This window comes from Arvicanthis niloticus, chromosome 2 (assembly GCF_011762505.2).
Source record: "Arvicanthis niloticus isolate mArvNil1 chromosome 2, mArvNil1.pat.X, whole genome shotgun sequence".
NCBI lineage: Eukaryota > Metazoa > Chordata > Mammalia > Rodentia > Muridae > Arvicanthis > Arvicanthis niloticus.
The window spans coordinates 85,110,358-85,134,189 of record NC_047659.1 but is presented as its reverse complement, the minus strand read 5'-3'; the positions used below and the strand labels follow the sequence as shown (position 1 = coordinate 85,134,189).

The 23,832-nt window shown below is 41.8% G+C and overlaps 1 protein-coding gene across 4 annotated transcripts in view; it reads right to left on the bottom strand.

The window, feature by feature from the left end:
- Positions 1-23,832, bottom strand: part of Fmn1 (formin 1) — a 381,486-nt gene that overhangs the window by 112,074 nt on the left and 245,580 nt on the right. For all 4 annotated transcript variants that reach the window (XM_076929458.1, XM_076929459.1, XM_034494159.2 and 1 more), the window contains 5 exons: positions 14,471-14,532; positions 13,519-13,607; positions 4,326-4,455; positions 2,741-2,887; positions 1,508-1,567 (listed from right to left, as the gene is read on the bottom strand). In XM_076929458.1, coding sequence (XP_076785573.1) covers positions 1,508-1,567; positions 2,741-2,887; positions 4,326-4,455; positions 13,519-13,607; positions 14,471-14,532 — 488 coding nt within the window. The remainder of the gene's footprint in view (positions 1-1,507; positions 1,568-2,740; positions 2,888-4,325; positions 4,456-13,518; positions 13,608-14,470; positions 14,533-23,832) is intronic.

Below are 23,832 nucleotides of genomic sequence, written 5' to 3'. Positions count from 1 at the left end.
TCACAATTTGCAACAGTAGCAAAACTAGAGTTATGAAGTAGCAGTGAAATAATGTTATGGTTGGGGGGGGGTGGTCACCACAACATGAGGAACTGCATTAAAGGGCCACATTAGGACGGCTGAGCACCACTGGTCTAGAGGGAACTGCCTAGAGCCAGGTAGATCTAGAGACAATGTGAGCTGGGAGGCACAGGAATTCTCCGGGAGAGCCGCTTTAATGCCCCGATGAGCTGGGCTAAGCAGGAAAGCAAAATGGAGTGACCCTGGGAACAACTTAGCTGGCAGGAAGCAAACGGCGACTGAGGAGTGGATATCTCCACAGCTGTCGGAGACAGCTTGACGGAAAGAAGGGAGACGTTAAGTGGGGTGCAATGAGCCTGGTTGCAGATACACAGGTTGAGTATCAGGCAGGGTGGGAGAAATTATTAAAGCGTTCATGAGCACTGTAGCTTGTCTGCTAGACAGAATTAGACCTGGGAATAAGGCACTAGAATTTTGGTTGTACTTTCGTTCCTGCCCAGGAGCTTTGCTCTGCTTTCAGGGCTAAAGGATGGTAGTCCTTGCCACACTTTCTCTTGAGATGTTTGTCATTTTATAACAATTGCTTTAAAAAAAAAATCAAAAACCAACTAACAACAATCCCTTGTTCTTCACAAAATGAGGACTCTCTGTTCTTAGTTCAAGAAGAAGGGAAATTGTGTTCAGGAATAGTCTCATGGAAGTGCTTAATTCTAATTTAAATATAGTCTAAGCAGAGAGAATGTTCTTGTTTTGTTGCATTCTCGATTTTGGAATCTCTAACTTGTTCCCAGATGCATTGAATTTTTATTATTAGTGTGGGTGCAGTTACACAGTAAGTTTTGGGACAGCCTGGGATATATATATAGTGAGACCTTGTCCCCCCAAACAAACTAACCAATAAAAATAAGTAGGCTGGAGAGATAGCTCAGCAGTTATGAGAGTTCACTGCTCTTACAGAGCATCCAGGCTTGATTTCCAGCATCAATGTAGCAGGTCACAATTGCTGTAACTGCAGTTTCAGGGGATCTGACACCTCCTCTGGCCTCTGCAGCCTCCTACACACAAAAACTCACACAGGCAAACATGTATGTGCATAAAAATATGAATAAATAGATTAATAAGTCATTTTTCTTTAAAAAAAAAAAGAACTACAGTGTTTTAAAGATTTCCTCGGAGTTGTTCAATATCTAAGCAACTCCTGAATGGATCTAGAGCTCAGAAAAGCCCATAACGTGGTCATGGGGCCATGAGGGGTCTTTCTGAAGCTGTGTTCTACGGTAGATTGAGATTCAGCAGCCTTGTGTCTTTTGGACACTTCCTTTTTTCTAAAACCCTGGGGTACCCTTCATCTTCATTGGGGCTCTCAGATACAGTGTTGCACTGGAGAAAAAGCCATGCCTCCATAAATAGCCAGTATCCAATTTTTGAATGCTAGCAATACGTTAGAGGTGAAAACCCCGACAGTTGTCCCAGTGCCGGTTCCTACCTGATCATAGTACCGCAGGTAGTACTTCACAACATAGTCCACCAGATTCATCCCATTGTCCTAGGTTTTAAAGAGAAACTCAAATGACAGATGTTCTCAGAAGTCCCTGCATGCTTCCCAGTTGAGACCCGAGATCCCAGTTCTCTGCACTTATAATTTATGAGACTGAGTCATATTTCTGTTATAGACTGACCAGATTTTCCTTCCTCCTAGTTTAATCCATTTTTTAAAAAAAATTCCAGCTATAAAAATAAATGACACTACATCATTATTTGTGGGAGAAAAAATAATAAAACAAGACAGATAATCCAGGAGACCTCTGAGATGACAGCCGAGACCAATGTACAAACAGAAAACAAACAAGCAAGCAAGCAAACAAACAAAACAAACAAAAAAAAAAACATTGTCCAATATTTCCTGGCATGCTGCCAAGACAGGAGGGGGTGGTAAATGCTGGGGGGAGCTGCATACTAGAAGAGAAAACCATCCCTCCCTTCCAACTTCTCAGAAAATGTGTGCTCTTAATGGCGTGAAAAAAACAATCAGGACCAGCTTAAAAGGGAAGCCAAGCCACTTTATGACCCTGGAAGGCCAGGGGGAGTGGGCCCTCCCACAAGGCAGCCTTTGTGTCCTGTTCACAGGGGTCTAATTCTAATTTGCCAGTGTATTTCCCTTCCCTGGCCGCCCCCCTACCCCCATGGGACTCCCAGATATGGGCTGGTTGTTTCTAAAAAGGTGGCTCTGCAGGGGTGTGGAGCCAAATGATAATCAGGCACAGAGAGTTGACAGGAGACCCCAGCCCCAATTGTTGTGGGCAAAAGAATAATTCAAATACTAGACTCAACAGTGTCTGCCACTCAAGAATGAGTAAATTACAAGTGGCCAATACTAAATCCAAACAGATTCTAGCCTCTGTGGTATGACTGCTACAGTACGCTGTTTTATCTTGTATTGCAGTAGCAGTTCAACACATAATCGTGGATGTCACAGCTAAAATAAAAAATGGATTTTATCACTGAACATGAGGTCTGATCTGAAAATCCTACCATTTTCAAGTTTTCAAGTCAATAGAAAGCACAAAGGGAAAACCAAAACTACATGCTTTCAGATTAAACAACTGCCACCAGGGGAAAGGTAAGATAAATGGGTCAGTCTGTAACATTTGGTTTTAAGTTATAGGTTCAGAAGAAAAATAGCCATAGCACATAGATAGTCAGAGAAGTAAATAACTACCCGGCTTTTGACGTCCTTGAGTTTGGGCAGGATTTCTAAGCTATATCCGTCTGCTTGCCCTCGAGTCCTGTTCCCTCCATTCATATAATTTCCAAAAGCCAGAATGAGAGCTAAGATATCCTTCACACTCTTCATGTGCAACAGGCCCTGCAATGGCAAACACCAGTTATCATGGTCTCAACTGCAAACATAGTCACATTTGCTCAACAGCTAACCCTCATTAAAGTAACCAAGTCCCTTAAGAGGCTTGTTACTAGTTGTATTAACAGTTGGCAAATACAAGATACATTCACCACAGCAGTATATTGGTGTGTGTGTGTGTGTGTGTGTGTGTGTATCACAAACAGCCACAATTTACTATTTGTGCAACAAAGTTATAAGCAGGGTATGACCTGATATGATAAGGACTGAACCTTTGTGTTTATTTTTCATCATAGGCAGTTTTAATCTTGAGAAAGTACTTATAGGTTAATAACAGAGAATGTAGCTAATTTTTAATAACTTCTAAAGCTGAAAGAGATCAAATATCTTTTCAGGATACCTTTAGGGACTACGGACCTAAATACAAAGAGTATATTCAAATTTAGGATAGCAGTAGCAAGAATGAGTGTAGTCCACAGACATGAATTATGATAATGAACTTTAAGGTCAGAGGTGGGTAATGTTCATTAAATTTTTTTCAAAATGTATCTTCTCTAGGAATTTGCTTCATATTCATGACATGCACATGTCAGGTGGTTGTGGGTATGTGCAAGCTTGTGGAGGTCAGAGGACAACTTGCAGAAACTGGTTCTTTGCTTTGAGTCCAAAGACCCAACTCAGATCATCAGCCTTGTGGCAGGTGCCTTTACATGCTGAGAATCTTGCCAGCCCTACTTCATCTTCGTTTATTTTAGGAATAATAAAAATGATAATAATAAACTTTAGAACTAGGTAGACTTCTTCCCTAATCTTTCAGGGGTTATTAGTGTGTGCATCATATTTTGGAAGTGGTTGTTCTTTCTTCATTGAAAAATCTTGTATGTGTTCGGGAGGGGGGCATGCTTCCTGACAAACCTTGAAATATTACAGATTTGTGGGACATATTTGACTCATGATCTTAAGAACATGGGTGTTAGTTAAAAGGCAGGGGGTTACAATTTAGCTTTACCAAGCACAGAGTGTAGTGGACACAGAAATGTATGTACCATTCACTCATGATTACAGTTCAAGCCTCCAAAATCTTCATTTTATGATGTAGACAGATTTCAGAAGCTCATGTGCATGGGTTCCAAGTAAAATCTGTTTGTGATTTGAAGAGTTGAATAGGAATCAAGCTATGCTGTTTTGCTTTTCATTTTTGGTGCTAGTTTTTACATGATGAGATACTGACTTTTTTTTTAAAAAAGAAATCTGTAAAAAGCCTTTCTTTCCACTGTTCTGTCTCTTCTTCAGTCCATCTCTCCCCTTTTCCTTCTTCTCCATCCTCCACATACTCGGACAGGACAAACTCTCTTAGAATAATGCTCAATGTCAAGTAAGTCACCTCTCATTTCCTCATTTCCTACCAATAATGGCAAAGCAAACATTTAAACAGCAGACGTACCTTTGAGGCCCGTGTGACAATCTCTACTTTTCGATGTAAGGATGTGATACCCTCAGAAAATACAGCCCTGAAGATTATGCACTGGGCACGTTCAGCAAAATTAGGAATCTGGGCTAACTCATGCAAAAATCTGTAAAAATAAAAACAAGTCATTTTGCTTTATGCATAGCGTATATATATATATATATATATTTTTTTGGAAGAAAACTGTAAGAAAGAGAGCCGATGATACTAATCTGCCATGGGAGATCATAATTTTGGTTTTGCTTAGACCATGGGAAGTGCTACTAGTAGGTATGGCCTTGTTGGAGGAAGTGTGTCATTGTGTAGGCAGGCTTTGAGTGTTCCTAATGTTCAACTCTCACCCAGTAGAGAAGAGTCATTCTCCTTCTGCATGCTTCTGGATCAAGATGCAGAACATTCATTTCCTTCTGCAGCACCATGTCTGCCTCGAGTTTGCCATGCTTCCTGCCATGATGATAATAGACTGAACCTCTGAAACCGTAAGCCAGCTCCAATTAAATGTTTGCATTTAGAAGAGTTGTTCTGGTCATGTTTCTTCATTTTGTTATTTATTTATTTATTTATTTATTTATTTATTTATTTATTTATAAGAGTTGGTTTGGTTATGTCTTTCCACAGCAATGAAACCCCAAGACAGAAGTCAGTACAAGGGACTGGGGTATTGCTGATATTGATATATTGACAGTCCTGACCATGTTTTTGTTTGAAGGAATGTAGATTTTCAGACCTGGGTTGGGAAGCATTGGGAAGCTTTAAGTAGGATTTAATTTACCATATCTCTTAGGAATATGAAAGACATTGGTGGTGAGGGTGATTGAACTGTACAGCTCTTAACTCTAGAGGATTCAGAAGAGAAGAATTTTAGTATGATGCTTGGAGACTGTTCGTATGATGTTTTGGTAAAGAATGTGGCTGCTTTTTCTGGGGAGTCTGCCTGAGGCTAAGGTAAAGAGATTCACTTTGGCTGCATTAAGGAAGAAGGTCTTTTTTGAGAAAAAGCCTAGGATAGACTCCGGCCTGAGGCTCACTCTTATGAAGAGAGTTTTGATCAAGTGTAGCAAACTGAGACAGGAAAAATATGAAATACATGTTTCAAGTAATAAAGTGGCACTATGAAGTAGAACTGAGCTGAATCCTGTGTTCAAGGAAATAAACATTTAAAGGGAGTGTTAACTTCAGGGCAAGATTTTACACAGCTAAGCTTAGTGTATATGTGTTTATAGCTGAACAGGCATAGTAATATCATGTTAGGCATTATTAACTGGTTATTGTTTTTATTTGGACTTTTAATTTGAGATAAACTGGAATCCGGAAATGGAATGAACACCTGTAATCCAGCTTTGATCCAGATCTTGAGGCATAGTGACCATGAAAAGCTTAGGTCCAGGTATGGTAGTATATGCCTTTAATCCCAGGAAACAGAGACAAGCAGATCTCTGAGTTCAGGATCAGCTTGGTACAGAGCAAGTTCCATAAAGAAAAGCTTAGGTCCAGGTGTGCTAAACTGAACCATGCCTTCAATCCTAGCATTCAGGAGACAGGGGCACACAAATCTTTGAATTCAACATCAGTCTACAGTGCAAGGTCTAGGATACCCAAGCTTAGGCAGTGAAGGAGTTGGAAAACAAACAAACAAACAAACAAACAAACAAAAAACTAGTGAAGATGTAATAGGAGGTAGCCATGTTCCAGACTCAGCAAGGGGCAGAACTCAGCAGCTTTGGCCATGTGACTCTAGCTTTAGAGTCAAGAGTAGATGGAATTACTGGGACAATTGATGCTGGTTAGTTGGAGCAAAGAAATTAGCAGTGATTAAGAAGAGACCAGCATCACTGAAATGAAATCTTTTGGAAAGTGTTTTCTGAAAGCACAAAGAAGCTGTGTTCCAGAGACAGCCAAGTCTGTACCTTGTACTGCAGCTGGACTTGGTTATATGTAAGAATCATCTAGGTGGTATTGTTTTTGAAGACATGAAGGGGTCATGGAGAGCAGCTAAACATGGGCACCATGAGAGGGCAGGAAAGGCCATTGGTGAAGGTGCAGTCTCAGTTGCAGTTGTAGGCCCAGGATCAAAGGGTCCATGCAAAGAAGCTTATGATTGGCATCATAGAGAGCCTATAAGAGTCTATTGGGGAAGCTCAGTTGTAGTGGAAGACCCCAGAGTATTGGAAATGTCAATGCCATGGAACAATCACCAAGAACAGCAGCAGCAGTGGAGTGGAGTCAACCAGAGCCTAGAGTGCTACTGAAGCAGCACTGGAGAAGTGACTCAAGCCCTTTGGAGGAGCCCAGATCATGTATGGATTTCAGACACTGGAATAAGAAGCTGTAAAGTTGACGATGCCTTGGATATCTAATGATGTTAGAGATGCCAGAGAGATGGAATACATGCTGGGAACTGCTGCTAACAGGGAGTAGAACCAACCTAAAAGACAGAAGTTTGTTGAGTCATCAAGGATGAAAGGTGTTGAGTATCTGAAGAGTGCTTTTAGATCAGACATCGAGATACAGAGTTCAGAGTTTTCCCAGCTGGCTTTTGTTTTTACTGTGTTGTTTAGCCCAGTATTTCTTCACTGTGATGTTTTGGAGTTGCAATGTATATCCTGTGATGTTGGAGTTTTGTAATGTGATGTTTTTTATTTTGATTTTACATGGGATTACAGTTAAGTGATTAGAGGAATCTCAGAAGAGACTTTGAACTTTGGACTTCTAACATTGTAGAGACTGTTATAAACTGTGGGACTTTTAAAGTTGGACTAAATGTATTTTTAGTTATTCTATGGCTAGGTATGGCTCCCATAGGCTAATTATGTTTGAACAAGCCTATGGGGGTCAGGGAGTAGAATATAATGGCTTGAATAAGCTGGGCTTATGGGAAGTGCTACCAGTGGGTGTGGCCTTGTTGGAGGAAGTGTGTTACTGTGTAGGCAGGATTCGAGAGCTCCTAAAGCTTAAGCTCTATCCAGTGGAGAAGAGTCAGTCTCCTTCATGTTTTTGGATCAAGATGCAGAGCTCTCAGCTTCCTCTCCAGTACCATGTCTGCCTGGACTCTGCCATGCTTCCTGTCATTATGATAATGGACTGAACCACTGAAACTGTAAGCCATCCTCAATTGAATGTTTGCCTTTATAAGAGTTGCTTTGGTCATGCTGTCTCTTCACAACAATAAAACACAAACTAAGGCACACTCCAAGAGTACAGGTCCCATTGCGGACAGTGGGTCCTCTGTCTGGTGAGTTCATATGATGGACAATAATGCAGATGAGCAGAAAGCTTATGCAAGTATCCTGAAAACATTACCCCTCTCCTGCTATCCAAACAAGAGGCTTTCCACTCAGGTGGAAAGCCCTGATCTTTACTTCATGAGAAAATGGCACAATCAACTCTGTAACATGCAGAATCCTCTAGAAGTGTATCTACATAGACATAGTCTTCCATGCCCAAAATGTCTATAGTCAAGTGATAGTTTTGAAGTGAGATTGCTATTATTTTCACTTAATTGCATAATAATTTATAGTGGTCAAATTTTTCCATACATTAACTTTATGCCAATTTATCTACATAAGCACAGCTGAGAGATAGGTCAGTACATAGAAGAAAGCAGACACCCATAAAGTTGACAACCTAAAATATTTAAATAGTATGCCAAACAGCTCTTAAGAATCAGAATTGGTTACTGCTCTGCACACAGTAGCTCACTGTCTGAGTGACTGGGCACTGGTGTCCTTTGCAAAATGAGGCTGGAAGAGCTACATGCTTTTGAGGCCAACCACCAGAGGAAAGGATATAAACTAGTATGAGTTGAAACAGTTGGCTATTAACTCAAGAGAGGGAGAGAATCCACTAACAGCCCTTAACTTCATTTTGGAGTTGAAATGCTAATTAACTGATATTTCTGAAAGTCTTGGTCAATTCACAATATCATCACTTTGAAATTTTGTACTCTCTCACCAAATATAGTTTTAAGTTGCTACTCTCTCTGTCAAATGAAAGAGAGGAGGAAAAGGATCAGCAGGAGGAGATGGAGCAGGCAGAGATGGAGGAGCAAGAGGAAAAAGGGGAGGGGTCCAACTTTCTTCCTCTATTGGCAAAGTCTTCCTATGTAAGCATAGGAGAGCCTCTAACTCACCATTCCCCTGCCTCAGTATTTTCAGTTGCAATAATTATAAGACTATACCGCACCTTCTTCTACACTCCTTTCTGCTCCCAATTTTGTTTTCTTGCTCTAAATTCACTTCTTTGTGCAGGTTTTTGGGGGGAGGTGATTTAGTAGGCTTGTTTGTTTCTGCTGGATATTTTGTTTTTGAGACAAGTCTTATCTATAGCTTATTTATAGTTTAGGCTGCCTCAAAATTTTAATCCCCCAGTATCAGCTTCCCATGTCTTGGGATTATAGTTGTAAAATACCATGCCCAGTAAAAATTTGGATTTAATATATTATTATTATTATTATTATTATCATCATCATCATCATCATCATCATCATCATCATCATCATCATCATCATCATCATCTATTTTCCTTATCTCCTCCAGCCAGGCCCTTGACATCACTTTCCTGGCCCCAGACTTTTGAAATACGATGGAATGAAGCATGGAAGCTTTCTAGTAAAACATTCTTTCTCCCTTATCTTTGGGCTCAGTATCTGCAGATGTAGTTATCATCATACTATGTATTATAGCATTGAATGAAATACAGAAGTACTGCACATGGACAGGGAGAAAGTAATTAACCTTCCTTTGTAAATGTTTCCCACATAATACAGTACAGCATTGACCAACTGGGCCATTTATCATGAGTGACATTAGAGCTGTTGCCAGTTTTCACAAATGGTGAGTTGTAAACATCTCTGGGGACTGGCAGTGTTTGATTCTATGATGAATTTTGAAAAGATTTATCCCTTTACATGATGAGAACTACTCCAGAAAATGCCCTATATTTCTCCCCTCCCAAAACGGATCATGTCATCTTTTCATACCCCAAGTAGGACCTAGATCTCCAGACTAGGAACATACTCTGCTTAAAAGGAATACACTCGTGAAGCAGCAGTAGACAGCATGGGCAAGCGAACAGAGTGATGCCTCAGTTCACTCACTAGGACATAGAGGAGAAGCAGGCAACGCTGGAGGAAAAACAACTAATTGTCACTCAGGGGAGCCATAGGATCCATTTGTGGAAACAAGACTAGAGACCACTCAACATAGAAAAGATTAATAACCTGTTAGGATTGGAGCTTGCTCTGAGAAGCTTCTCATCTTCAAGGCCCAAGTCTCAAGGAGTTGTGAGGGAATGACAGATGGAGGGACTTGGCTTTTGCATAGTCTATCACTGCCAATGGTGTTACTCAGTTCTTCAGGTGTATGTAAATTTTACAGGTACAGGATAGGGCTGGGAACAGGATTGAGTTTAAACATGGTTCCTTCTGATACTGCAAAAACCAAACCCATGATTACTAGAGTGTGTAAAAGATATGATCAGTAATGATCGGCTTGGAGACGTGATGTTGGCTGTGGTCACTGAGCACCCACGATGCTGTGCATGACATGCCTGAGGACCAGAGAGTTGGGCTGGACAGGCTCGACGATGTATGTACAGAACCTTGGTGAAAGTAAATGGAGTTTTGTATTCTGAAATGTACATTTTTTTTTCCTGAGCAAATGGAGGGTTTTAGACAAAAATGTAATACTTTTAAATTTTTATTTCACACAAATCACCATAGCAGTGGCTTGGCTACCTGGAAACATTAGCAGATTTCAGGTGGGAAGAGCTGGGCGTCACTGCGGTGACCTTGTGAGGGGAGGTAAGAGGGCCAGTGGGGATGCAGGAGAACAAGTGGATGAGAGGGATGTGAAGGCAGGAAGACTGTGAGTGGCCAATCTATCCCTCCTGATTGCTGGAAGAGGCCAAGATGACTTGTGGGGTTTGGGCTTGGGAACAGTTTAGAAGATTTAAAGTTATAAAATGCCAGAGAAGTAAAATTAGAAAACAGATGATTTTATGCAACTTTTAGTACAAATAAAACCAGGCAAAGGCCTCGAGAAAAGGTATCATATCTCTTTTCTCATTTGTCTGGCCAAGTAGCAAAAGAAAAGCTCATTGAAAAGGCTACGCAAACCCAGTGTCTGATAAGCGTCTGTCTTTTGCCCCCTTGTACTTTATGCTCTACTTATAAGTGCTGGGACAATAAGACCCCCATACACAGGCTACTGACAAGCAGGCCTTCATCTTTACTAATAGTCATGGAGTAACTTCCCTTAGGGCTAGTCTACAGTTACAGTCTAGATTCTATAACAGAAAGGGTAGAGGGAACATGAATGAGGGAGCTTTCCCTCCTTATTCTGTGTGGCTTATTTCCCCAGCAAGGACTACAGCTCGGCCTGTAAACACAAAAGAAGGCCTGTGGCTCCCTTTGTATGGGGTTTACAGACACAATGGCAACTCAGCTGACAGGGGAGGTAAGCTGTGTGATTCAGGCTTTGAAAGAAACTAATCTAGTCTATCATCATTCCCCAAAAACATGGGGAATGTGATCTAAGGTGTGTGTTCCACAGGGGTCACATCTACCTCACAGTGTAGCCCATACTCAAGGGAACAAACCAGCACAGCCAGCTGAGGACCCCTGTGAACGAGTCTAAGATGATGAGCACAGTCAGTCGTCTCACTACAGACCATACAAGGCCAGCACCTTTCGGCCTTGTCAGTCAACAGGCTTCATCAGGAGTGCCTCCATCCCTGCCGACCAGCATCTCAAGGCAGGATATGAAGGGAGTCAAGGGGTATCCCTGGAGGGAGTGGCTCTCAAACAGTTAGGTCCCAAGCAGATGACACCTCTGTGAGAAATGGCTTTCTAAATCTGGCACTGGGGTGTAAGAGAGTTGATGAGGTGAGTGATGAGCCCAGCCGCTCAGAGCTGTGATTTATAGGACTGGGCACTGCAGGGCTCTTAAGAAACTGAAATGCTAAACTCCATGATTCATATTTTCCAGTATGTAAAACATGCTTATAGTCCACTCACTGGGAGTCAGTGGCAAATAAATAGTCAGAGAGCCAGACTCTGGCACAGATCAGACAAAAGCTGCCTTCAGAGAGATGGAGAGCAAAGGTGAAGTGTGCATGGGTCTGGAGACCCCTACCTTTCCATGCTAGTCCCCCAAGACAAGTCTGCCACCTGAGCAGCCCCACATGACAGGCATCTTTGCCTTCAGTAACAGTGGTGAGTGGCCAGGGCGTTGGCACAATGGCCCTCCAAACATTCAAAATGCTCATTTAGCTAGGCCATCAGTGGAGTGGGGGGAGGGAGAAATAATAAGTGGTGCACTAATTAGTTACCACCATTATTCTATGTCCTGGCAATTAGTGCTGAGAATTGATGTTGGGAGGTTGTACCACAAAAGGCAGAGGAATGCCTCTCTTGGAGACACACACAGATCATTTCACATCAGTGGTTCATTGTACCCCATCCGCTCAGCGTATGGCAGGTTTTACTGAGTGGGTTGAGTGTGGCTCAATTAGAGCTCACAGACCAAAGTCAGCCTGCCATTTGTATTTGTGTGACTCATGGTTTTCACACTTTAAATGGTTGTTAGAAAGTATAGAGTATTTTTGTCATGTGATATTCAAATCTTATTAAAACTCAAATTCTCAATAAAATTTATTAAGGTACCTTTGTTTATATATTATTATCTGTGGTTGATTTTGAACCACGATGGCCCAGTGGCTGACTTGTGAAGCCATGCCAGATCCTTTGACCCACAAAGTATCAAATATTATTTGGTCTTTTACAAGGAAACGTTGCCAACTCCAGGCTTACAATTTCACCCCACAATCTGGCATAACTAACCCTACCTAAATGCTTGTTATGCTCTGTCATCTCCAAATACCATCAGGGACCATGTCGGTGTCTTCATATCTCATTATTCATCAACTTCTCCTCTGCGCATTAGCAGGGTAACAGGAGTGAAGTCACAGTAAGTCAACATGACTTCTGGATGAGCAGCATCAGCTGGGGGGTGGGGTGAGGAGGCTGGAAATGCTGACAGCTAAGGTCAATGAGACAACAGCACAGTGGAATCCCGCCTGAGTGCATCCATACACAGTGTTAGGCTTGAGGACCAGGTTTAAGGGACAAGGGGCTGGGCTCTAGTTCCATGTGAGAAAATATCATCACAAGGTTCATAAGCTTTGAGCGACGTTTAACAGTATTGGGCAAACTTAGGATCTCTAACTGACCTCACCAGTCAGTCAGAGATACTTTCTTTTGGATCTGGATGCCTATGAGAACTGAGGCATCGAAGAGGGCACAAACATTAGGCATAGAGTATAAGACGGAACCTTGAGGGCCTGTAGGGGTAGCCTGTTAACATTCTCTCTATTTCCTGTTTCCTCTTTGCTTTCTGTCGTCACGTCTCTCCCGGTGCAGAAGGCAGGCTTGAATGAAATATAAAGCACTCAAAATAACATCAGGTACAAGAGCTAAGAACCAGAGGCACATTTGCAGTCTTAGTCCCTAAATGTCTTGCTGGGGACTCCCAGCTCATCTGTGGCTTGAAAGCCTCAAGGGCCTAGCAAACAAGTTACTAAGGCAGGTGACAGAGCTCTGAATTCTCAGGGTATGGGAGATGATACTGTAAACCAGAACTAGACACCCTGGAGAATATATAGAAAGAGTGGGCCATGGAGATTGGGGATGAGAAAGACCTAACCTAATCAGCAGGAGCAGAGAAGGTTGTGGGAAAGCTGCCATACTGGGGCTACATTTACATGCACATTTCAGAGCATGACCTTTAAGAAAAGCAGTTGAAATTCAGTGACGCTGATATCTTTTTAACGCATCAGCAAAACTAGAGGTGGAGCAGTAATGCCTTCTTTCCTTCCTCAGTTGCCCTTTTAGCTAAAATGTTTAGTCTAGGAGGAATTAAGTTGCTAGAACAAGAAAGGGGAGGGGTGTGGGGTGAGAGCAGGGGGAGAAAAAGGCTGCATGGGACATTCGGGATCTCAGCAGCCTTCCTGGCAGCCGACTCATCCTGCTGGATGCAATAGGGCACGGGATGACTCTGTTGTAAGTCAGCTCTCTATGCCCCTTAGACTTGAAGTTCATAGCCGGGAGGCAGAGAGATGGAGCTTGGAGCTCTCCTTTCAGACTAACCAAAGGTAGTTCAAGTATGCTTACTGTTCAGGTTTATCCAGCAGCTTCAAATCTTCTTCTTTGGATGTCTCATAGTACTTTCTTATTTTAGTCAGTTCATCCTCCTGGGCTCGCTGCATCGACAGGAGAAACAACATACACACACAGACACAAAGTTAAGAGGATCAGCCTGAAACCACAGGAATCTAGATGTGACCCCATGCCATCACCTGGGCCTCACCCCAGGCGTAAGAAACTCTACAGGTTGGGCCTAAAAAAAGTCCTTCTGGGTCATTCTAATACATGTTTAAGTTTGGTATCTACCAGCTAATGAAAATGGTCATAACAAGTGTGTGCATGCAGGCACACAGGGCAGGGCAGCTGACTGTTGTGTCTGAGTCTCCTTTAGGCAGCTGCGGGGCAAGCTGTCCTAATTTTCCTTTCCCCAGAACAGTAGTCCTATCTTGCATTTCCCTGGCTCTCACAGGCTTCATACACTCTAATATGTAGTCACCACCTTTCCTTTTCCTGACTTTCATTAAGTGTACCTTGTTTACCTTGGTTGTTTAGACGGTCACATTCTTCATGATTTATCCAACATTTCCAGATGAGTACAGACCGCCTCTGCTGCATGTTAACAAGCACTGGCCATGTGCATACTCTTGCACCCATGATAACAACAGAAATATCAGAAGGCATCATGCTTTTAATAGAGTTCTTTGTTATCAATTACTATGTCCTCGTTCATATAATTCCCCAAGGCTTGCGCTATGCTACTGGTAGTGAGTTTCTGACTCGGAATCCTCATGCTGCCCTCTAGGCACTCAACAGTGTACTGTTAACTCCCAATGGTCTGATACTTGGGAGCCTTTGGGTTTACTTGTGAGAACTTATACTAACAGATAGATACAGGTAATCTCTTCCTCAAAGAGGTTCAATCCCACCAAAAAATGGGAATGGCTCCGTGACATCGAGGGCAGGAGCTTTTCACACTCACATTTTCATATAAGGCCGCCAAGGTTTCCAGGTCAACCACAGAGTCATCCACGTTAAATATGGCTGCAAAAAAGAAAGAGGAAAAAGGGATAAAAGCTTTGACTTGATTCCAACACCAGCGTTCACCCCAGGCCCCACTTCCCCACAACATAACCCTGCACTTCTTGTACAGGCTCTGCATAACAGTCTGTGTTCCCCTTCCTCCCATACTGGGGGTGTTCATTGGAAAAGGAACCCAAAATGGTCCCTACCCTGGCCTGAGCCTTGGCCCTGCCTTATTTAATTCTTTAATTTTTCGGGCTTTGAGTCCTTTCTGCAGTTTAATTTAGGCTCCACAGGAAAAGTGTTTGTGCTTTTAAACTAAATCAGTTTGGAGGTTTGAAGCACAATTTTAAAATCGTTCTTCCCGGCTGGTAATTGAAGAGATTTAGCACTTAATGAAGAAGAATTGACTCTTGCCCATTACCAGGAAGGAAAAGAGAAGGAAAAAAAAATAAAGACAATGTTAGCAAATTAAATGAATTCAGGCATGTGATTTCAAGCACCTTTCTGTGGCTACCGCAAACATCTTGTTTGGATTAAAAAGACAAGAAAGAATAATCATTGCATCAACAGCAAATTAAGATCATAGAAACCTCCCATGAGCCAGTATCAAGGTAAGTTTTTATTCCCAAGTTTTTGTTAGGATTCTGCCTTTCGGTATGTCATTTTGCTGTGAGCTATATACTTATAATTTCATCTGTGGAGGTTCCTTCCTATATAGGTTCAGATACACATGCAGCAGATTTTTAAAGCCTTAATGGAATTGGCTATCAAAGTGTTTGAAATTAGCCGGGCCCACATCTTTAAATAATTATTCAAAACTAATAAGGTTTGTCCTCTCAGCCGTACCACCCTTCCCTGGCTTTACACTGTGAAATTAACCAGCACGCTAGTAAATTTTCTCTGTGGCAGGCTAATTCATTTTATTAAACCAGCCAGTGATACTTAGAAAGCCTTAAACTTCTACTCTCAGCTCTTCTGTTCCTTCCATTACACCATGTTTCCCTGGAGTACGCAAAGATCACGGCGAAGGGCAGGCTGCTTCTGAATTTGTTTTTTGTTTTGTTTGTTTTCTGTTTGTTTTTTCCTTCCCTCTGTCGTTTAGAATCATAGGGACACATGACAGTTTTTGATAAAACACCAGGAAGAACATTGAAAACTCCTTCATAGGCCACTTTTTCTCTAACTTGCATGCTCACCCATCCAGTTATTTCTAGGCTTGTGGATGGGGCCTGGGGAAGATTTGGAGACTACTAACAAGGTTCTACCAAGGGACAAAACTGCACTTCCAGAAAAGCCAGGGTCACCACCCCACCCCAACCCCAATGTGGTTTGAGATAAGAATGAGAAAACTTAGTCTTTCAGGACTCCTGCATTGTTGGTGGTAATAATACAGAGTCACTAATTGGTCCCACGGATGGTACATTTCTGAATGGCTATTGTTTTTAAACATAAACACCACCACCACAACAAAAAAGCCAGGAACAATGCTTCTTTTGTGTGAACCTCAATATTCTGTTTTAAAAATTAACTGATATAAACGAATAAGAAAAGACACAAATATAAAGGAAGTTTTTAAAGGGAATGCTTGCTTAAAATGATCATATACATCCTGAGGGCTGTACCTGAGCTTACAGAGCATAAATTAAACAATTTCTGTCACCACCAAAGAGAAGGAGCTGAGGTCTTCCAAAGGCTTCCACACTGAGTAAGTACTTGGCTTTAAATAGTCACATGGTTGGTTGTAAACAGTTTCATGGTTTGGTGGTTCGTACTACTGTGTACCAGGCAGCAGAAAGAAAATATGAAGAAAGGATGGGCCCAGAAACAGCCTGAGCTTTGGAGAAGGTTATTCAGCCATTCATCCTCCCAGGCACCAAATAATTATTTGTTGAGGGTGCCTTAAAATTAGTTTTCTGGAAATTGCTTTTCAAGTCCATAAATATCTAAGACAAAATGTTGGTGACACCTCAAGTATCTGATCTCATGACTCTAATGTCTCAGATTGAGGGACAGAACATACGTAACTGCAGGACTTCAGGTGGCAATAAGCCTTAAGGGAAGTAACTGGGCTGGGGCTAGAGGTTAGTGACAAAGCAGTTGCCTAGTGTCCATCCACAGGTTCCTGGGTTTGATCCTTAGCGCCCAAAAGGACAGGAAAACAAAAACAACAAAAAACAAAGCAGGCAAAGGTGTGTAACAAGAGATCATGTGATCAAGAAAGGCTTTTTGAGGAAGAAGACAGTTAAGATCTAAAACAGGTGAATATCTTGGCAGAAAAACATTCCAGGGAGAGATAACTGCAAAAGCAAGATTGTTTTTGTGGGGGAAGTGGATGGGGGTGGGTTCTGAAGAACATAATGACTCCCATGAACAGAGAGAACCTTATTCATTTAAAGAGCTAAGTGGTAGGTTGTTGGGACCTGAAGTTATCTGTAAAGCAGACCTGATATCCCTTACTCCTTGGTGAAAGAAAATATTGAGTGAAATAAGTCATATATATATATATATATATATATATATATATATATATATATATCCACATATATATGTGTGTATATATGTGTGTATATATACACACATATATCCACATATATAACTATAACTATAACTAACTAACTATATATATATATATATATATATATATATATATATATATATATATATTTACCACAGCACATAAAGTATAAACTCATGACAGAACCTAAGAATGGCCTGTGAAGAATGAATATGGCTTCAAATACACAAGCTTGCATATAATGCCTTATCCCCTAATGCCACTAAGAAATAGAGAAGACTGGAACTGCCAGGAATTCATACTGTAATTCCAATTTCCAATAACTCTTCAGAGTTTCAGATAGGCTTTCCTATGAGACCCTCTTGGTCCTTCCAACAAAGGCATTAACTCAGGAACTGTATCAACATGGCAAGTACAGGCTCAGATATCTCAAAGTTTTGAGGACTTCTGTCTGAAATCAAAGAAGATGCAAAGTATCAAGACCTCTTGATACAAATAACCTAATGCTGACCTCTAAGTCCAATCCTTGCACAAGCCATCCATCCTTCATCAGACCACCAGAGGCAGCTAGCTGACTAGCTGTTCAAGTAATGAGGAAATGAGTTAATCAGTGTGTTAGTTCATTACCCAACTGTTGGTTTGCTTCTTTGCAGTGCATAGGGCCTAGCACATGCTAAGCAAACCGTCTATCATGGAGTTATCCCCCAACATGTTTAACACGTGTTTAATACATGTCTCAAGATTACTTGGTGTTTACAATACCTCAGTTGCCTCTCTTTCAAATATTGGATGAGATTCGAGTCCTCATCCTGGTTTTAAAACCCAATTCTGTCCTTCATGCACGCTGGTAGTCTCATCTCTGGCCTCCTCCTCTGTGCAGCCTGGGTGCAACTCCCCATCTCGCATCATACCCTAGTTCCTTCCCTTCCCTAACCTACCAAGGCCCAGGACTCAGATTCCCTGACCACTCTATCTGCAATGAAATCGGTATAGGGAGTGGTGTGTGTATGTGTGTGTGTGAGAGATAGGGGGGGTGGGGAGGTGTGGAGTGGGGGTGGGGAGTGTGCAGCAGGACTCCCAAAGGCTGAATATTCTTGCTCAGAATGAGGAAAGTTTTTTGTTAAGGAGAGCTTTGGGTCTTGGGGAAACACACACACACACACACACACACACACACACACACACACTGGGACACTGAGGTGAAGAAGGGCAGGATTTAGACAAATCAACATATTATATTGTGAAGTCTGTATTTGAATTCAGTTTGCTTTGCTCCATTTTGGTCATCCATAAATCTAGGCAGCATGCTGTTTACTCACTGTCTCATGACAGGGAAGACACAGTCCTGTAAGACGGACATGGAATCCAATAAACAGGTTCGCCTTATTACAGAATGAAGAAGACAGGTGCTGTTCCCACCATTCCACCGTCACAAACATTTTAAGAAGAAATGTCACTTTAGGAGAAAAGTGACAGGTAACGTTAACTGGTACGTGGCTTAGGCAGGTGCCTAAACTACCCACTCAATAATCTTCATTAAATAAGCCAAACTGCTCTCAGGCAAAGGCAATTTCTAGATTTACCATAAGTGCCAGGGAACATGAATTGGAAAAATGTGAAAACTGGAAGAAGTGTGAGACAGTGGAGGAAGGTGGTGCCGACGGGCTCATAGAATGTTCTGGAAAGTACACTGACTTGAAAAAGATTAAGTAAAGAGACTGAGGTGATGGGTCTGCAGGTGGCTGAGGATGAGACCTTGTAGAATTTAGAGTCCTATGGAAGGATTTCATGTGAGCTTTTTTATCACGTATGCTTGATCAGCACTGAAGTTGCTGGGCAGTTTTGTGCTGGGCAGGTGTGTACTGGGCCCCAGTGTCGGCAGCTTGGCACCTAATGCAGTGGCTAAGGTGTGGTAAATCTCCTTGATGCAGACAGAAAGAAATGGGAAAAGGGTGTGTCTCTGGAGCACTCTTCGGTGCTAGACATGATGGGCTCTGGAGACTCAAGTAACTGGGAGGGAAAATCATACTGAGGCGTCAATAAACCCAGATCAAGGGAGAAGCCCCCATGCCACCCCCACAGAAGGGCACAGAGAACAGATCTTTTTCCATTGGTCCATGGAGGAGCAGAGGAATGAGAATGCTAAAGGAGAAACAAACAAAACAAAACATAAGGAGGTCAGTTTGGTCCTTCTGACATGTTTCCAGTAAAGCTGATCGTGTCAACCAGAAACGGATCCAAAGATTGAAATACAATTCAAAGACAAAGGAAGCAGTTTTAAGAGATCTGGTTAATCCTGGAATCTTCAGGAGATTAAATTACTTCTATTTTCTTTTCCTTCGTATAGCAAGTTCCTGTAAGGTCAGGCTGAGCCACAGGTCTAAAACATAAAAGTCCCAGGTCTCTGAGGAGATCCGTCATACTTGCCCGTAATTCAGTTTCCTATTCACCAAATGTAATCTAGGTGTTGGGAGTGGTGGCAGGATACATATGTCTGATATGCCTTAGAATATTTGCATAAATAAATAACCCCATCAAGTCAGTCTTGTAAGTATTTGTATTAAACTTAGAAACCATTATATAAGCCTATTTAATTCGTTAACTGCTGACCACAGTCTTTGATTAAAACGTGTGGAGTTTCCTAGGATCAGACTGCTTCCTCCGTTTTATACTAGAAAATATGCATTCTTGAAAGAAGATATGGGTCAATGGTAAAGGGCTTTCCGAGCGCATACAAGGGCGTGGGGTCACTTGTCAATACAACAAAACAGCAAGCAAACAAACTCCTCTCTCTTTTTCTCTTTGTCACTCTCCTGTCCCTCACACACATATGTCCAACTTTCATTTTATAAACCAAATCAACCAATGACTGCTCAAATATCTCTCTAGCGAGCCACAAGACTTTCCTACAGTCACTCTAGCTTTGGTTCAATCTGCAAAGGGCTCATTATTCCAACACTCCTGCAGACGGTGTCGGAAAGGTGAAGTGTCAAACCCACAAAGGGGAGACCCCAGCGGTTCTTCGCTACTGCAATATCAATCATTGGTGGTGGGTTTTACTTTTATCTCCCTCCCTCCTTAGTTGTTCCCGCCTCACACTGTCAGTTCAGTTCGAATATTTCACCTACACCTCACAATATGTCAAAAGGAAGGAGACACACGCTGTGAAAAGCCAGTAATTTTATTGGGTTCCTTTACCTTTAAAAATCTGTTACTTGGTCAAGTCTGGTTTCTGGGCTTCTTTTTTCCGCAGGGAAATTGAGGCAAACATTTTTATGTGATCCTCTGGTGCCTGCTCTGTACTCCAAGGATTATATACACAAGGATCATTAGAGTACCGTTTCACCCATTAGGATATAATAACCGTCAGCAGGGACAAAAAGCAGACTGGTATCACAAATTCAAACTAACAGGCGCACATAAAAACTATGCGACTGCTGGGGGCACATGTGAAGGTCAGGGTCTCACACAACTGGCAAATCCCCTCACTGGTTCTCCTGGCACGGATGTAACGAGAAAACCAAGTAAAACACAGAGAGTGACTTGTCACAAATATTCGTTCCTTGGTTTTCTTTTGGTGCCGCTGGAACTGAACCCAGGACTTTGCTCATGCTAAGAACTACTCTACTATTGAGATTTATTCCCAGCTTGGGAGATGTTCGTTTTACCTGAAGGATTACCTCCAGGCAAGAGCCTTTGTTATAGACTAGCCAAAGAAAGTCTGGTTATCCAAAGTATGGATGCCACTAACAGATAGGTTTGCACCGGCTCACCAGGTTCCCCCTGCTACTGCCTTTAATTGTTATGCAGCTCAGTTTATGCCTTTGTACTTCCTTAAGTAGCTGACAGAACTGCCTTGTACAGAGCGACTTGACTTACATCTTTTATCAGCCGGGAAAAGACAGACTGCTACAGTCAGGTGACTCTGTCAGTGAACCTTGTTTTGTTGGCAATGCCAAGTGCTAACCAGCAGATATAAAATTTAGTTGTTTTGCTCAAATTGCTCCATTTATTTTTAAGGGAGCAACAAAAGTCACTGGTGAGCAAAAGAGAAAAGAGAAAGAAAAGTAATTAGAAGAATTTGGATTTTAAAAACTCCGCCTCTCCTAAGAAAACTGGAAAAAACAAAAACAAAAATAAAACGTCCCAAATAATCCTTTACCATACCAGGCTTAATCAAGCAGAAAGAAAGCATACTGGGATTCACGGGAGGGCAAAGGTGGATTCTAAATACTGATGAGAGAGAGAGAGAGAGAGAGAGAGAGAGAGAGAGAGAGAGAGAGCGCAACTTCTCACAGCTTCTGCTCTTAACTATGGAGGCCATCACTCTAAGGGAGCTGGGACTCCATATGGTGAGAGAAAGGGACACTACACACAAAGAGGATTGTGGAGGCAGAGTGGGAAAGAACCATTCTGAGGTGAGACTTTCTGCCCCTTACTGTCTCTTTTCTTCACAGTAGCAAAAATCCTCTAGGGGGCATTCCTCATGCTCCTACGATACCCCGCCCCCCCCAGTCACTGCTTCTCTCCACCCTTGGGCACCCAGAGATACACAAACCCTTGCTAATATCCAAGTGAGTTGCTCCAGGGCACCCACTAAAAAGCAGCTTAAAGAAAACTCCGTCCACTACATCAGAGGGTAAGGACAGCGGGCAGACTTCCCTGAGAATTAGCAGTTAGTGATTACTGCAAGCTTTCTCTCTGTCAACATTGCTCAAAGTGTTTCACATTAAACTGTATGAAGAAGGTGATGCTGCTGCTTGGGTTTTATACATGGTGAAAGTGAGGTATGAAATAACTCAGCTTGATTTCTCAAGGTCAGTTGTGCAGTAATCAACTTTCCTGCAATGGAGGAGGGAGTTACTGGATCAAGACTCCATCTTCCACTCTCTTCAGGCACAGTCTTTACCATTGGCAAAGATAGTTTAAAAAGAAATAGCATAATCTAAAAACAAACTAGACCTCCCCAAGATAATGAACCAGCAGACAAAAATCTACAGAGAAACCTTGATGTCTGAATGGCACCATGTGCCTTTTACACAAATAAGCATCTATGAGGGGAATCTCATGTGGCTTATGTTATGAAAATCCATGTATATATTACAAATATTTATATTTACTGATATTTTATTATCTGCAGGGTTGACTCTAATATGCAATTTCAGTTTATCTAATACAATGACCTAACTTCAATCTTTTCATCACTGAAGCAATTCTAAAGAACTAGTATGCCAACAGAGTTACGTAACACAGAATTTCTGGGAAGAAAAAAAGTAAAGGTTTGAGAATGCCTTATTTTAAACAAAATCTATACAAGTCACAGGAAAGTTTATCCTTCGTGCCAAAACTCAATAAAATGAAAGCAAAAACACATTGAAAATTGAAGAACCACGAAGTTCCCCTTCATACAGAAAGAATAAGAACTATCAAGGGAATGCAATTTCCAGTCTTCAGTGCACTTAGGATTGCCTGGCAGAGTATCACGTTAGTTGATGAAGACCTTAATTTAGTCTCTGATGGGATGAGAGGCAAGTGTGAAAGACACAGTAAATATGGGCTGTCTGAGAAAGGATGAAAATAGCCACAAAGGGGACCTTTAGCTCATATATCCTAAAACCTCAAAACTCATTCAATCTTACAGGACAAAACCCTCAGCTCTCCTCTAAGTCCAGGCATGTACTATGCCCCAAGATACCATCATGCAGCTACAATTAAAATTGTCCATGGTTCAAACCTCAAAGAAAGGCAGAGAATGTAGAATGTACTAAGCCTCCCGGCCTCCATCCCCTCTGTTCTCTGGAGGGCAGGGAATGAGGAACACTTTGGGTTAAGCTGCTTCTGTTCCTCCATTCGTTCTGCCTTTTTGAGCCAAATTACATACCAGGCAGATTGGACACTCTGGGTGGATTGCCTGAAGGGAAGTGTAAGGAGTGACCAGCGTCTGCTTTCTGACTCCATCCTGCTATTGAAGGAATGTGGAATGGCTTAGAGAGACATGAGGGAGCCCCGCTGCTGGGGGGAGGTCTCAGACTCAGTGGGAGGAAAGGAAACGTGGCAAAGGAAAGGGAAGTATTGGAAAGACCTTTCATTTTTTCTAATTTTCTAAATTGACTTCTATCAGTCCTAAAGAACTGATTAACACTGCCCTCGTCATTGGGTTGGTACGCCAGCAGATCATGGTCACAAGTCGCTTTTGGTGGGTAAGCTCCCTCAGAATGTGTCCAGTGTCATATTCTTTGCTTTCAATACGTGGTGAATTGTAATGGGGAGAACAACTTAAATGAAGTTCTTTTAGCTTTAAGGTATATTTCTAATTAAACTAAATTAAAGGTAACAACATAAACAAGTTAGATTTGAGATTTCTTCAGAGAAACCGTACACAGAAGGTAAATGATAAGGGTAAGGTGGAGACTTTGTCTCAGAGTAGATGGGACAATCTGAGGGTATTTGCCAAGGAGCTGTGTCCCATAAACCTTACACAAGTTTCCACCTTTTCACCGTAATTATATTTGAAAGACAATCCAAAGCCATCAAAATTAAGAAGACATTTAAAATCTTATGCATCTCTTTTTAATTCTGGATCTTCTGTGTTCCAGAGTGTGGATGTTAGTTCTTCTGTGCACTTGTGCAGCATGCGTATGAGAGACCATACCTCAACAAGTGTCTCTAGAACACCAGACTGGTGAGCATTCTCGGTAAGGATACTGTGGAGACTAAAAACCTTTGGAGCAAGGCTTCTTAGACTAAGGTGAGAGTTTTCTTAGGAAAGTTTTTTTTTTTTAAATCTACAGTGCCTTCCCAGT